Source organism: Rhynchophorus ferrugineus, unplaced genomic scaffold (genome assembly GCF_030347505.1).
Source record: "Rhynchophorus ferrugineus isolate W39M unplaced genomic scaffold, kcgeb_rfMv2 rfM4, whole genome shotgun sequence".
NCBI lineage: Eukaryota > Metazoa > Arthropoda > Insecta > Coleoptera > Curculionidae > Rhynchophorus > Rhynchophorus ferrugineus.
In genome coordinates, this window is record NW_027472583.1 from 59,616,940 (window position 1) to 59,630,285 (window position 13,346).

At 32.2% G+C, this 13,346-nt stretch overlaps 3 protein-coding genes across 17 annotated transcripts in view; 2 read left to right on the forward strand and 1 right to left on the reverse strand.

Annotated features, from left to right (window-relative positions):
* The window catches only part of HnRNP-K (Heterogeneous nuclear ribonucleoprotein K), a 287,517-nt gene extending 284,070 nt beyond the window's left edge, over positions 1–3,447 (forward strand). For 6 of the 11 annotated variants that reach the window (XM_076401602.1, XM_076401607.1, XM_076401603.1 and 3 more), the window contains 4 exons: positions 8–230; positions 287–456; positions 572–627; positions 2,408–3,447. In XM_076401602.1, the coding sequence (XP_076257717.1) occupies positions 8–230; positions 287–456; positions 572–623 (445 nt within the window). In that variant the 3' untranslated portion in view covers positions 624–627; positions 2,408–3,447. The remainder of the gene's footprint in view (positions 1–7; positions 231–286; positions 457–571; positions 628–2,407) is intronic. The other 5 variants (XM_076401605.1, XM_076401609.1, XM_076401604.1 and 2 more) reach the window with 1 other exon arrangement.
* Positions 3,448–4,754: 1,307 nt separating this feature from the next.
* Positions 4,755–10,144, reverse strand: LOC143194864 (prostaglandin reductase 1). Of its 5 annotated transcripts, XM_076401616.1 has the most exons (10): positions 9,816–10,144; positions 9,577–9,679; positions 9,336–9,518; positions 9,010–9,283; positions 8,853–8,955; positions 8,681–8,800; positions 8,273–8,314; positions 6,008–6,057; positions 5,792–5,957; positions 4,755–5,739 (listed from the first exon to the last, which is right to left on the reverse strand). In XM_076401616.1, exons 1-9 carry the CDS (start codon positions 9,919–9,921, stop codon positions 5,955–5,957), a joined length of 984 nt encoding a protein of 327 aa, XP_076257731.1. In that variant the 5' UTR covers positions 9,922–10,144; the 3' UTR covers positions 4,755–5,739; positions 5,792–5,954. The 5 variants fall into 5 exon arrangements, with proteins under 5 accessions (XP_076257731.1, XP_076257732.1, XP_076257734.1 ...); XM_076401619.1 differs by lacking the exon at positions 4,755–5,739 and having other exon boundaries at positions 5,855–5,957; positions 6,008–6,036; positions 8,259–8,314; XM_076401618.1 differs by lacking the exon at positions 4,755–5,739 and having other exon boundaries at positions 5,855–5,957; positions 6,008–6,036; positions 8,259–8,317.
* On the forward strand, positions 8,347–12,706 carry LOC143194863 (uncharacterized). Its single transcript, XM_076401614.1, has 6 exons — positions 8,347–8,505; positions 10,300–10,536; positions 10,610–10,806; positions 10,863–11,001; positions 11,962–12,266; positions 12,328–12,706. Exons 1-6 carry the CDS (start codon positions 8,446–8,448, stop codon positions 12,467–12,469), a joined length of 1,080 nt encoding a protein of 359 aa, XP_076257729.1. The 5' UTR covers positions 8,347–8,445; the 3' UTR covers positions 12,470–12,706.
* The last annotated feature ends 640 nt before the right edge of the window (positions 12,707–13,346 follow it).

Below are 13,346 nucleotides of genomic sequence, written 5' to 3' on the forward strand. Positions count from 1 at the left end.
TTTTCAGATCCAACGACCGTCAGATTCCAAACAATCGCCAAAACAATTTCTCGAATAACCAGACCAACAATTACAACAATCGTCCGGTAACCAACGGATGGTCGTCCCCTCAGTTCAACCAGCCACCCCCCAACTTCAATCAAACACCAGCCGCTCCTGGACCTATCGGATTGTCCGGTGAAACCGGCCCTGGTGGCAAGACTTCCACTCAAGTGACCATACCCAAGGATGTAAGTTTAATGAAATTCATCGAGGTACCATTATTTCATACTTGACGGGTTCACAGTTGGCTGGAGCTATTATCGGTAAAGGTGGTGGCAGAATCAGGAAGATACGTCAGGATTCCGGAGCTGGCATCACCATAGGCAAGCCACTGCCCGGCTCCAACGACAGAATCATCACCATCAACGGTACTCCTAATGAAATACAGATGGCTCAGTATCTCCTCCAGCAAAGGTAGTCATGTCAATCTCCATTCACTTAACACAATATATTTATCACATCTCACTCTACACCATTCAATAGTCTATGTCAATAGTGGATGAATCTAACCTTTGTTTGTTCCCTATAGAATGATGGAAAACAACATCGGACCCATCCAAGTCAATGGGAAATCATTTTAGACATGTAAGAACAACTTTCTTTAATGTATTATAGTATCAACATCTTTTTAACTATTAACACTGTTCTTCTTTTTCTTCATTCTTTTATTTCTAATAATAAATATAATTACATTGGATGGGTTGTAAGTATTTTCTCTTCTACTAATTATCTGGTGTAGTTATTACAACTGGGCACAAATAAACGTTAGATTTTTTTACGACTTTTAAAGCTTTTTAAATGTTAATACTAACAATTGATAAGGTTCGAAGGTCAAGCTACAATTATTGAGAGAAGAAAAGTCTAGTTAGCCATGCGAATTAAATGACTTATTAAATAAGTTGGTATTCGTTTGTTCATATCTATTTAGTTTGTGAAATGTGACTATGAGTTTGAGAAATAAGTCAGTTATGGAATTTTCAAGTTTTTGGGAATTTCTTGCCAGCAGTTGCCATGATTTACACGTGATATAAAACATTTGAATAAAATTGATTCTTAACCCCAGACATAACTTGAACTCAACGTGTCAATATGACAACAGACAAAATGGAGAGGTGTGAAGAGGTTATCATAGGCTCATTAGAGCATTACACTGTATAAAATGGAGATATTTGAAAAGGACAACGTAATTACCTATGATTTCATAGAGTCCCAAATGAAGATTACAAGAAGGAATACACATTTGAAAGTGATTGTAAAATCTGATTTATATACCACTCGGAGGGAAAATATCGGGAAACGATTGTAACAAATGAACGTTACTTTTAAAAAACATTTCAAGAGTGAAGAGGAATCAAGCTGTATGAAGGCCTTAAGACAAACCCCAAGCTAAAGACCTCAAAGGTCTGGAAGAGAAGAATGATTAAGTGCATTATTGTGAGCAGTAATTAGTTTGAATAAAGTTAAACCCATTTTCTATCCACAATAATTGTAGCTTGATGTCTGATGATGAGTCTCATTTGATACTCATACCAATAAAAAAGAACCTGTTATATATACGTTTTGTACACTCGGCCCTCTACAAGCGATTCTAATACTAACGGTGTGGACATTACCCGCTACTAACACTGGACGGTACTGTGTGGAAGACTAGTGATTTTGTTGTTCTATTTTAAAAAAACAATGAGTCACTATTCATCCCACAAGACCGCCCGTCATCTACGAGAGCTTCGCTGCAACAGATCAAAATTAACGCTACTTCCCCAAGTTACTTCATCTTTTTCAGGAATCTTCAGTGATTTGGCCGTTGAAAATTATGTTTACGAATAAAATGCAGTACGGTTTTCAGTTCAGTCGGTATATAATCCCGGTTAACGATCAATGAAATACAAGAAATTGCTACTTGTTTCTGTTCGTATGTAAGTTTTTAAACGTCACATTAAAGTTTGAATGTTTCTTTCACATGTAGATGTCACATTTCTTGCATATATGAAACATTGACACTTGATTTATATACCATTGAATGAAAAACATATTATTCAAATTATCTTCATTCAAAAGTAAAGGCGTTAAACTAAATTCATAACGATGTGTAAAATACTGTGCATCGACTGTAATCACTTGTTGATTAAAGGGAAACTTTTTTCTTCTACCGTTGTCTTTCTTGTCTTACATAATCCGAACTTCTTCACCACAGCTCCAATTTCAATATTTCCTGAGATGACACACATTATGAAGCAATTATGATTTATTTTTTGGTACTGCATTATATTTGGTAACACGCATTTAACAAACTAATAACGACTTGTAAAAAATAATGCATATTTATTTTTTATCTATGGTTATTTTATTATAAATTCTGTTTCAGTGTCCATCAGAATGCTGAAAGGAACAGCTACTGAAAGCATGGAAACAACACCATTTAGAATAATGGACATAGTTATATAAGCCTTATCATTACCACTTGTTGATCGGATCTGCTTCGATCAATTACTGCTCAATGATCGCGAAGTCGTGATCAAAGAGACCTCAAAACCTCTGGGGGCCATATTTATCATTATTCTATTACAAATATATGAAATATATTATATATCCCTATGAGTTAAGACATTCCAAATTTGTTTTTCGTTATTGAAGTTAGTAAATCGGGCATTGATGTTGCTGATTTCCCTTCCGGAAAACCATATATTTTCTTTCTCTTTTTATATGGATTGGTTCTTTATTAATTGACGCGTAAAAATCCAAAGATGTCCAGTTAAAATTGATGGAAATTATTTTTATAACGAAAGAAAATGCATGGGGTTCCTCTTTTGCTGTACTTTTTGTTTAGATTTACCCTCCCTACCCCTCGTTAGATTTTCCTATGGTAGTTTTTAATATTAATATATTATTAGGGTTTAGCATTTTTTTTGTAAACTAATAGTTTTGCAAAGTACATACTGTAAGTTTCAATATAGTTATTTTTATAGTCAGATTTATAATGGACTAGATAATAAGGTAAAAGTGTTCATTTCCCCCTTTTTTTTGTTAATCGACTGAACGATTAAATGAAATCCCTTTAGTTTCCTCGGTTCTTCTTCTTTTTTTGTATAACACTGGAACAGGAAACTTAGACGCCCTGTAAACTAAGATCTAAAACTAACTCGTGTAAAGTACTAACCAGAGAGAGTTTCGAAATGATTTAAAAAATAATATGTTGGACGCGAATGGTCGTTTTTTGACATATTTATCGTATAATGGGGCGAGGAACAGTGTAAGTACAAATTAGATTAATGTTCCTCGTAAAATTATCTTAACATTATCCTACCAAATATTTTGTATTTTAGGTTCTTGTATTTCGAGAAAAAAAAAACTTATTTAGGAATGCATAAATATTTCTGATTACAAAATAAAGTTCTTCTGTAAAAATAACGATTTTCATTTACATCACCTGGTTTTGTAGGAAGCTCGTCCAATAAGTATTCAGAAAAAACTCTATACAGTTTTCGTAAAGAAGTAACCACAAAACTTGTAACAAATGATAAAATATATAATAGGATTTATAAAACAACTATAATTCCATTATTTAAAAATATTTTAAAGATTATATCAATTATTGAAGAAAATTCATTACGTCTAACACTCAAATAAGCCTCTTAAACTTAATTAGTAGCAATGGAAACAATTGAATAACAACTGTCGAAACGAATCTATTCGACAGTAATAAAAAAGGTCGAATGAAAATAGTAATCAACTAATTTATTATTAAGCAGTGGAATATTAATAGCAAAAATTTTCCCAATTGCAAAGTAGCCAAGACGGAAACGCACGAATTCTTAACGTGCTCACTTTTGAGAAAAAATTAATGTTATATGTAAGGTTGTTTTAGTTTCAAAAACACTTCATTTTTGATAATTGCAAGGTGGCAGAACACGGGACAAAATTAACTTTATATTTTAATGTGAATGTGCATAAAATGAATAGATTTATGGTTCTATTATCTAATATTTGGATAATTAATGTATATTAATCATTGTTATGAATGATCATTATTGTATTTTTATGGAATAAAGTTTTTAAAAATAGATGTGCAATATTCTTTAATACATAACGAAAATAGATTAGCATAACCCTTAAAAGATAATGTTAAGTGAACAGAGGATGGAATCTGTCATAAATTTTTTTGCTAAAAATCTATGGACAGATTATTTTCTGATCTTTCTCGGCATTATATATTGATTATTTAAATTATATACTATTATTTACTATATTCTGTACTGAAATGATTAATAATCCATCATCAATTACAACCTTTAAATATTTACTTATTATGTTTAAACCATGTCGATATTTACATGGTTTAATCTAAATTGTCAATAACATTCAAACGTATGGTATTTGATTCTATCCATAGAATAGAATTTTCGATCAGGACGGGAATCTGCCGCTCTCATAGAAAAAAACTAGACATAACGTAAAAAGCACGTACCTATTATAAATATGTAACAGTATATACTGACAGTACTCCTGGCTGGTGGAAATTCGACTATAGAACCATAGAGAAAAGTTCTCTATGTATTGAACTATGAGGTAAGTTGCAATTATGACAAAAGTTATGCTACCATGCTACCTTAATTAAATAGTATACGAGTATGGTGGACTACGTCTCGGGTATCATGGTACCGTACAGTTTTATCTTGATATATCTTAAATAAAAAATAAGAAAACAAACCGAATTATAATGAAACCTTTATATTAATGTCTGATGTATTACTCAAATACAAGAATTAACAAGTGGTTGACTAGATCTTAGCCACGTGTATAAAAATATAATAAAGTATTTATTATTGGATTTTTTTTCGATTCCTATCACAAAACATACATTTCCAAACGAACCACAATAGCTATCTTAAAACAAGTTTGCGAATATATTAAAAACCTTTTCTAAAGTAACAATTTCATCATCTCAACAAAAAACTAAATACAATATCAATATAATATAAATACACAATTACTTACTATTCAAATATCATAAATAATGAACAAAAGGAATTCACATCAAATTCCAATCACTGTTTTTTTTAATAAGCCAATTAAATAAGTCTTCAAATATTAAAAATCTATTATTATATAAATTAAAATGATATAATTTGTAAAAAATACACTCACTCATTTAAAACTTTGTTTTTGTGTTATCCAAAAATATCATTTACCTTTGAGATCTGTATGATTTTGGTTTAATTCATTATTCTCGGCAATATAAAATACATATATCAAAGGTGCTGCAAATATTACTATAAAAATACATACTATTAAAGCAGGTAATGAAATGTCTCCATCAGTGCCATTACAATTCATTCTGGATATAACAGAATCAACCTCTTCAGGCTGCCTTTGTGGTAAAAGCTGTACATCTTCGTCTGCATCAAAAACAGACTCCTCTTCAATAGTACTAGTTGTTTTTTGAGCTATATTGCTATTAAATATTATTTCATTTACTTCATTATCTTTTGATAGAATTCCTTCTAACTTGGTGTCAAGCGTCTCTATATCTATTAATCTACTTGTTGATGGGTCATCAGATTCATGAGGAGAAACTGTTCCACTAGTATGAATAGCAGCTAATGCTTCAGAAAAAGGTCTATGAGGTACTTTGATGGTCCTTTTAGCAAATATTTCATTGTCTTTATGAATCTGATTTAACCTTTTCAATTCCTCAACCTAAAAATGTTGTTTAAAAACCACTAATGTCTCTCATATAAAAAAATCTTACTGTGCAACGATACCGAATCGCCAGAGATTGTAACGTATCACCGTCTTCTATATTCTTTTCAACAGTTGGAATTTCTTTCTTTGGGGATTTATTCCTTACAAAGAGCTCCGTCTCTTCCCCACTACTACCACCGCTGTCCTTTTCAAAGCGTTTATAAGATTTATTACTATAAAAACAAAGTGTTAAATGTCTGCATTATTTATTTGTTTTTCTTACATAGGCCTCTGTTTCACCATTATTGTTCAATTTTGTCCAGGGGTGTGCAACTACAATGCTAAGTGGTGGGGCAAAATCTTGTTTAGTCCAATCATTGGTGGCGCTGACAACGTGAATTTGATTGGTTAGTTTAAAAATATTATATAGAATCCTGTAAGGAAAATAATTTGCTTTGATTGGTCAGCCATTTCACGTGACTATTTTATGACATCACATTTGCTGGCCAATAATATTTGAATGAAAATCGAATTTAATTTAAAAAACTAATTTATTAAAATAAAATCCTATACAAATATACATAAATGTAAATAATATAAATAATAATAAAAAACAACAGAAATATACATAATTGCAAAAAGCAAAAATAAATAAACTACAAAAATGTAAATAAAAAAAATTAAAAGCCCCATACTCCAGACAAAATAATTAAAATACTCTTCTATAACGCCTGCTCCCTTTTTCGTATTTGTTTAGTGCCATCAATTTTATAGGATCTATTAGAGTTCTATCTTGTATTTGTGCTATACTGAAGGTAAACTTTAAGTCCTTCCCTGTTAATATTGAATTAACTTGTTTAACCCAAAAATACAATGAACATTTGACAATAAGATTTAAAATGTGGTCTTCAAAATCGCTATGGACTGGGCAGTTGAAACGTTTAAAATTTATGTGTTTTTTTAAGACATCTCTCAGAATAACAAATATGCTATTTTTATGACAAAATCTAGGTATTAAATAAAAGAGATAGCTTAAAGATCTACAAACAGTATAGTAAAACAGTCTTGATGGAGTTGTTAATTTGGGTCTACGCGGCTGCATCGCTTCTATAAAATCAGTATCGAGTTTTTGATCTGTGGAACTACTTAATGTAGAATGTAGACAGATATTGCACGTTGTCTTTTTTCTCAGAAGTTTTATCAAATAGCCTGAAATATAGACTAACGTGCAACGTTCCACTCTTGTTTTCCTCAGAGCAAAGTCCTCTGGAACTGAAAATATAGACTCAACTGGTGATTCTACAACCTCTGGTGATGCTACATCTCCAGTTAAAAAATAATGTAAGTTATCTAAAGCGCCAACATGTTCATCTTCTTCACAATTTGCTCCGGGCGAATGATGTGAAAAAAATGAAATGATGAGCCCTTTTAGAAATTTCTCGAACATACTAGGGGAAGGATGCTGTTTCTACCTCTATGACCTCTAATAGATCCAACAAAAATCTTTAAGCAATCTTGGTTAAGATTTGTTAAACAAATGTAGTTATTTGTAAATTTAGACAAAATAGATTTCTTTAAGTTAATAAATCCCCTAAAAGTAGCAATTAAATTTTTAATTGATGGCACCATAACAAATATTTTCTTAACAAGGCAATCAAATTTAAATATATAATTCCTCTACTATAAAATGATTGAACACTGATTGTTCTAAAAAGTTAAAGTATTGCAAATATTTTAGGGATATTTTACAATTAAAAGTAGTATTTATTACTACTAATTATCCAGTTATATTAATTATTACCTTCTTGTAAGACTTCTTTATGTAGAGACATCACATTGACAACATACGCACAACTTGGTAGATTAATTGAATTTTATTACTACTAACATCTTCATAAGTTTTTGAGTTTCTGTAAACAAACAATATATAAACAGACATGTAGTAGATAGATAATTTTATATGTACCTGATAAAACCAATGATGGATATGCATTTACCCAAATACCTGTTCGTGAAGGAAGGATAATTCTAAATTTTTCACTAATATGTCCATAACAAACACCATGACGTTGATATATTTGCATTGTGGTTTATCCAGGTAACTTACTATTATTTACTTGATCAACCCATTTTTGGAAAGTATCGAGATCATTCTTTGGGAAACGATGTCTAATTTCCGTAGTAGAATTTTACCCCGGTACACTACATCTTTTACTACACTGACGTATTGTCATCAATTTTTATATTATTACCCCATAATAATTAATGTAAAACAGAAAATATGCACAACGTAAAACGAAAATTTCGTGATCTAAACAAAAACCATAACCTACAAACAACAAACATAAAAATGGACGCCTATAGAAAATGCTGATTTCACACAATTTGATCGACCAATCACATTTCATGTTAGTGGCGGCACCTGCAATTTAAACTGCCAATCATAATTTGCGATCGCAGCGCTACAGTTGATTGAACTAAACAAAACATTTCCCCAAGGTCGCCTATACCGTGAAATTTCTATTTTTTCTATGATTTTGTCCAGTACCCAGTTTTACTAGGTTAGGTATTGTTTTGACGTTTATTTGACCTACTGGACAAAAAACGTCACATAAAAATGTTCAGTAAGCAATAACTAGAGGGTACTGTTTGAAAGGAGAGGTTATATTTTAAATTTTAATACATGGTTTAATTTTCTGAATTTACGGATTTGTTAGTGATATGGAAGTGGACAGTGTAGATAATAGTGATATGTACTTTCAGAGCTATGAAGACTTGGAGGTACGTTAAGTGTAATGTTTTTTAATAATTGTAATTATATGTATAATAATTCATTTTACAAGTGATTTAACCCGGACAATAGCTTTCCCATAATTAACACCTTTAAGCATATCTGTGAACGCATGAAACATATTTTCGAAGCCGTAAGTAATCGTTTCTCGATACTTCAATTTACCGTTTTGTATCCATTCTAAATTTTTGTTTATGCCTTCGAACCATCTATCATTCCATCTGTTTACTATGAAGCCTTCCATTTTTAATTGTTTAAAAGCAACTGATGGTTGTACTACATTAGCTGAAATATAGAATGTTTAGCTGGTGCTGGATTTTCTTTGTAATATTACTACCTTTGACTTGTTTTTCATTGTAAGCTGCAATTGCCCCACACACAGAAATTCTACCAAAACGATTCATTTGGTTTATAATTGTGGAACTGACCTCGCCACCTACCTGCAATGAATATTGTTTAAATATTGTCGAGAGAGTAGTATTTTAACAAATTACATTATCAAAATAACAATCAATACCATTAGGGGCCAGTTCTGCTAATTTATGTTTGATATTATCAGTTTTGTAGTTGATGCAGTGGTCAAAGTTTAAGTCATCAATTAACCATTTATTTTTTTCATCAGACCCAGCTATACCTATAACTTTACAGCCTTTGAGTTTAGCTATTTGGCCCACATGACTGCCCACTGCCCCAGCGGCACCACTTACAACTATGGTTTCTCCAGCTTTAGGCTGACAAATCTCCAAGAGGCCAAAATAAGCAGTATTACTAAAAATAAACTATTCAATGTACATTTTGTAATTAATTTTCCTTCAATTACCCAGGCATCCCCAAAACCCCTAGACCAAGGGATGGTGATAAACCTTTAAAATCTGGAAGTACATATTGAAACAGTTGCTCATTAGGTTGGACTTCCCCATCAGACACTGTATGGGACCTCCAACCAAATTGCCCAAAGCAATACTTCCCAACAGGAAACTTGGAATTTTTACTTTCTCTGATACTGTAAATTACCAGTTCTAGAAATCATTAAATACCCTTGTTGTTCCGATTTTACTTACATTGCTATTTGTCCGCCAATGAATGGTGTCCCAGTTTTCATAAAAGGAGCATAACCTCTCATATAAGGATCTACACTTAAGTAAACAGCTTCACTTAAAAACTCTACAACAAAAAGTAACTCACTAAGAAACAGTATATATTTTGTTGTTTTTTGTATTGTTAGCCTAGTTGGATTTCTCACTTAATAATTACGTCTGTTTGTTTATATTAAAGGATATTTTTTTGAAGATATACATACCACCATCTTTTAACGGTTTTAGTTCTTCCTCGACAATTTTCAAGTCACCTTCTTTTGGTAAACCATCGAACGGTTTATCGTAGATGTATACTTGCGCTTTAACCATGTTTCTCAAAGATGACTAGATTTTAAAACAATTTCTGGAAGATAATCAAGTTTCTTGATTTATTTTTAACTCGATGTTAAATAAATGAAATATGTGTTACTATAAATGAAAAATAATTGTTTATTGATACCAAACAAGTCGATTATATCGGTGCGATGCTGACTGGCTGTTTTTAAATAACAGATTGTTTATTGTTAACCTGTGTTTGTGAGTTTTTCTGATAATCGAGGCATCATGGCAACGGCGAACGTACATTTTTCTAATGGCGATCAAAGTTCAAAAATTGTAAACATTTTCGGTAATATACAGGGTGATACGTTCTTTTTTTAGTTATATATAGAACGAATATATTTATCGATGTGATTTTCTTGATTTAAGATCCACAAATTGATGCTGAAAGATTCTACGAGAAACAACGCGTATAGAAAGGCTATTATCGATAATCAGGAGGATTTGAAAGGAAAAATTGTGCTTGATGTCGGTGCTGGTACAGGCATATTGTCTGTTTATTGCGCTCAAGTCGGTGCGAAAAAAGTTTATGCCGTGGAGGCCAGCGAGACTTACAACATTGCGCTTGAAACAGCTAAAGAAAATGGATTCCAAAACGTTATTGAGGTAGGTAAGTAGTGAGTTACTGACTCGATACTGATTCTGAAATAATGCATTCACGTTATAATTCGCATCACAGGTTATACATAAAAGAGTAGAGGATCTGACCAGCGCTGACATTCCGGAAAAAGTTGATGCTATAGTATCAGAATGGATGGGATTCTACCTATTACATGAAGCCATGCTGGATTCTGTCATAGTTGCCAGGGATAGGTTTCTGAAGGAGGACGGTTTGATTTTTCCGGAATCAGCGGCAATATACTCCTCCCCTTGTAGGTATGACGACATATATGGAGTTTTACTTTCTCTTTACCTATGTGGATTTTTTATAGTATCCCGTCGATGTTTAGTGATTGGGATGACGTCAGTGGGGTTAAAATGCAATCATTCGGGAAGCTACTGAGAAGTGAAGCTTGCAAGAAACCTCTAACTGAACTGATAGATCCGGAGAATCTACTTTGTGAACCTGAGGTACGTGAACCAAAATACGACGTGTATTCAAAAAGTAACGGGGATTTTGAATTTTCAAGGGTTGTGTTGGTTTCATTGTCACAATTTTTTTGTTATTGGGTTGGCAAGCATATCTAGAAAGTAGAACATTTTCTAATCATATTGGTTGTTTATTGTTGTCAACTGTGAAAAATAACACATTTTATTATTAGGGCTATTTTTAATTTTTTATAAGAATGTACATTAAATTTTGCCATCCTTTTTCCTGTGAGTTGTGTGCTGTGTTAGGCGTGTATGCGTATGAAAACATTGAAATTTGTGGCATTCTGAGTCACAATGACAAAAAAATGGCACAACAGCCATTCATGTGTTTTTAGTGATAATGGCATAGTTCATGAATTCTTGTTACAAGGCCAAGCAGATCAACTTCAGAGTTGAATGACCTAAAAGTTCAGTTGTTTGTGTGAATTGATAGGAAGAAAATGCTTGACTTTATGAAGTCCAATTTATGTCTCCAGAATTAGTGTTTTCTAAAAGAACTCAAAGTTAGGATTGGAAGAAGCGCGTAATATCTAGTGAGAACTAGTTTTAAAGGGATAACATTGATTTAGATGAATAAACAAAATTGGAAAAGTCTTAATCCATGGAGATTGCTTGGAGTAAAAGCTAAAACCGTCATCATAGACTAACAAACACATGTTTTTTTTTGGTTTCTCAGCTTATCAAGCCTTATTAACTTAATTAAGTCTGGTCTCTTTAAAGCTTAATATCAAGGGATTGTAAAATAAATGATGAAAACATTCATTTGTCTCGTGTCCCTTTTTTTTTAAAATAAAGAACATTGTTTTTCATTTGAAAAAGGACAAATTGATATAATGAAACTAAATGAGATCGCAATCTATAAATTGGCACCTTTTCCAAAACAGAATTGATTTAAGCGGTTTAAAATGCGTCGATTGTTTTTTAACTCACATTCTTTAGGTGGTGTCATGGATTGATTTACGGGAAGTGACACAGGATGACTTGAACGAGATAACATTCCGACATGTCGCCGTTTCAACAAAAGTCGCAGCTTACGAGGGCATCTGTCTGTGGTTTTCCTGTACCTTTCCTTTTCCTAGAGGACCAGTCAATGCCGAACCAACAATATTATCCACAGCGCCGGAAGAACCATCCACACATTGGAAACAGACGTTAATCGTCCTTCCGGACTCCATAGGTATGGAGGAGGGTAGCCCCATGTGTTATGATTTAGTGATGAAGAGGTCACAAGAAAATAATAGAAGGTAGTCGTGTTAAATTGTTAGCGTATCAATGTTTTAAAGAATTGTTAACTATTCCATACAGATATCAACTGGAAGTGACCATGCTGGATGCTGAAGAGGTGGAGCATCCGGAGTTTTGTTCTTGTTTCATGACCAAATGTATTCTGGTGAAGGCGGTGCTAGAAAAGTACGAACAAGGAGATGGAGATGTGGCTGCAGAATAAATAGAAGATAACTAGGGCTATTTTTGTTTTATTTTGTCGATCCTTTATATCATCTTGGTACTTAAGAGAAACAATACAAAGTTCTTCGTCCTTTTTAAACCCACTATACTCTGTGTGACACATTTATACTAATTTTTTTATATGATGCGTAAAATCTATTTTAGTTATAATGCACAGTTAGAAATATGAACAGAGGGATGTAGATGTACTTATAAAATAAATAAAAATTAAAACGAATGCACTTTTGTTTTATTTCACTGCCTTATGTTATATCTAATTTCAAGATAATCATATCCAATATATCTGTTCGGGGATAATAAATTTTGGATTGAAATGTAATTGAGCCTTACGTATATTATTTTTGTTTTATTATTTCCATTACTTTTAAGGTATTTTGAGGTCTTCCAAGTTAAAAATCAGTTTCTTCTATCAGTGTTTACGGCTCAAGAAACTTCCGAATGTCACTTGATTTTATTTGTTCAAATTTGTTTCTTTGTTTTTTTTTGTTTTTTTATTTGTTTCTCCAGCTACAGCTTAAATAATGCTTGCAATTAGAGAAACTAGAAAAATAATAATAGTGATCTTTGTATATAAAGTCGAAAAAGTTGGAAAGCAATGGGTGGATCGGCTTGTAATGTTTACATGACGTATTTTAACAGCAGAGTGTTTTTATGTACTTTTTGTTCCGAGGTTTAAACAGAAATGAAAAATCCAAGTTAACTTGATTTGGTGTTTATAAAACCTTGGTTATGGAAGCGTTGACGACATTTAAAACTTTATAGTTTAGTTTAGTTACTAGAACATGTTTAAATTGAATTATCGAATCAGAACTAAATGCATTTAGATGAAATAATAAATCTTGAAAAAGGAACACTTT

Excerpts from the sequence above, each read along its gene's own strand:
- LOC143194863 (XM_076401614.1), top strand. The coding sequence starts at position 8,446 with ATGGAAGTGGACAGTGTAGATAATAGTGATATGTACTTTCAGAGCTAT. Across the intron at positions 8,506-10,299 it reads AGAGCTATGAAGACTTGGAG|ATCCACAAATTGATGCTGAA; the intron begins GTACGTTAAGTG and ends TCTTGATTTAAG. Across the intron at positions 10,807-10,862 it reads ATATACTCCTCCCCTTGTAG|TATCCCGTCGATGTTTAGTG; the intron begins GTATGACGACAT and ends GATTTTTTATAG.
- LOC143194864 (XM_076401615.1), bottom strand. The coding sequence starts at position 9,921 with ATGGTTAAAGCGCAAGTATACATCTACGATAAACCGTTCGATGGTTTA. Across the intron at positions 9,284-9,335 it reads GGGGTTTTGGGGATGCCTGG|TAATACTGCTTATTTTGGCC; the intron begins GTAATTGAAGGA and ends GTTTATTTTTAG. Across the intron at positions 8,801-8,852 it reads CAATGAAAAACAAGTCAAAG|CTAATGTAGTACAACCATCA; the intron begins GTAGTAATATTA and ends TCTATATTTCAG.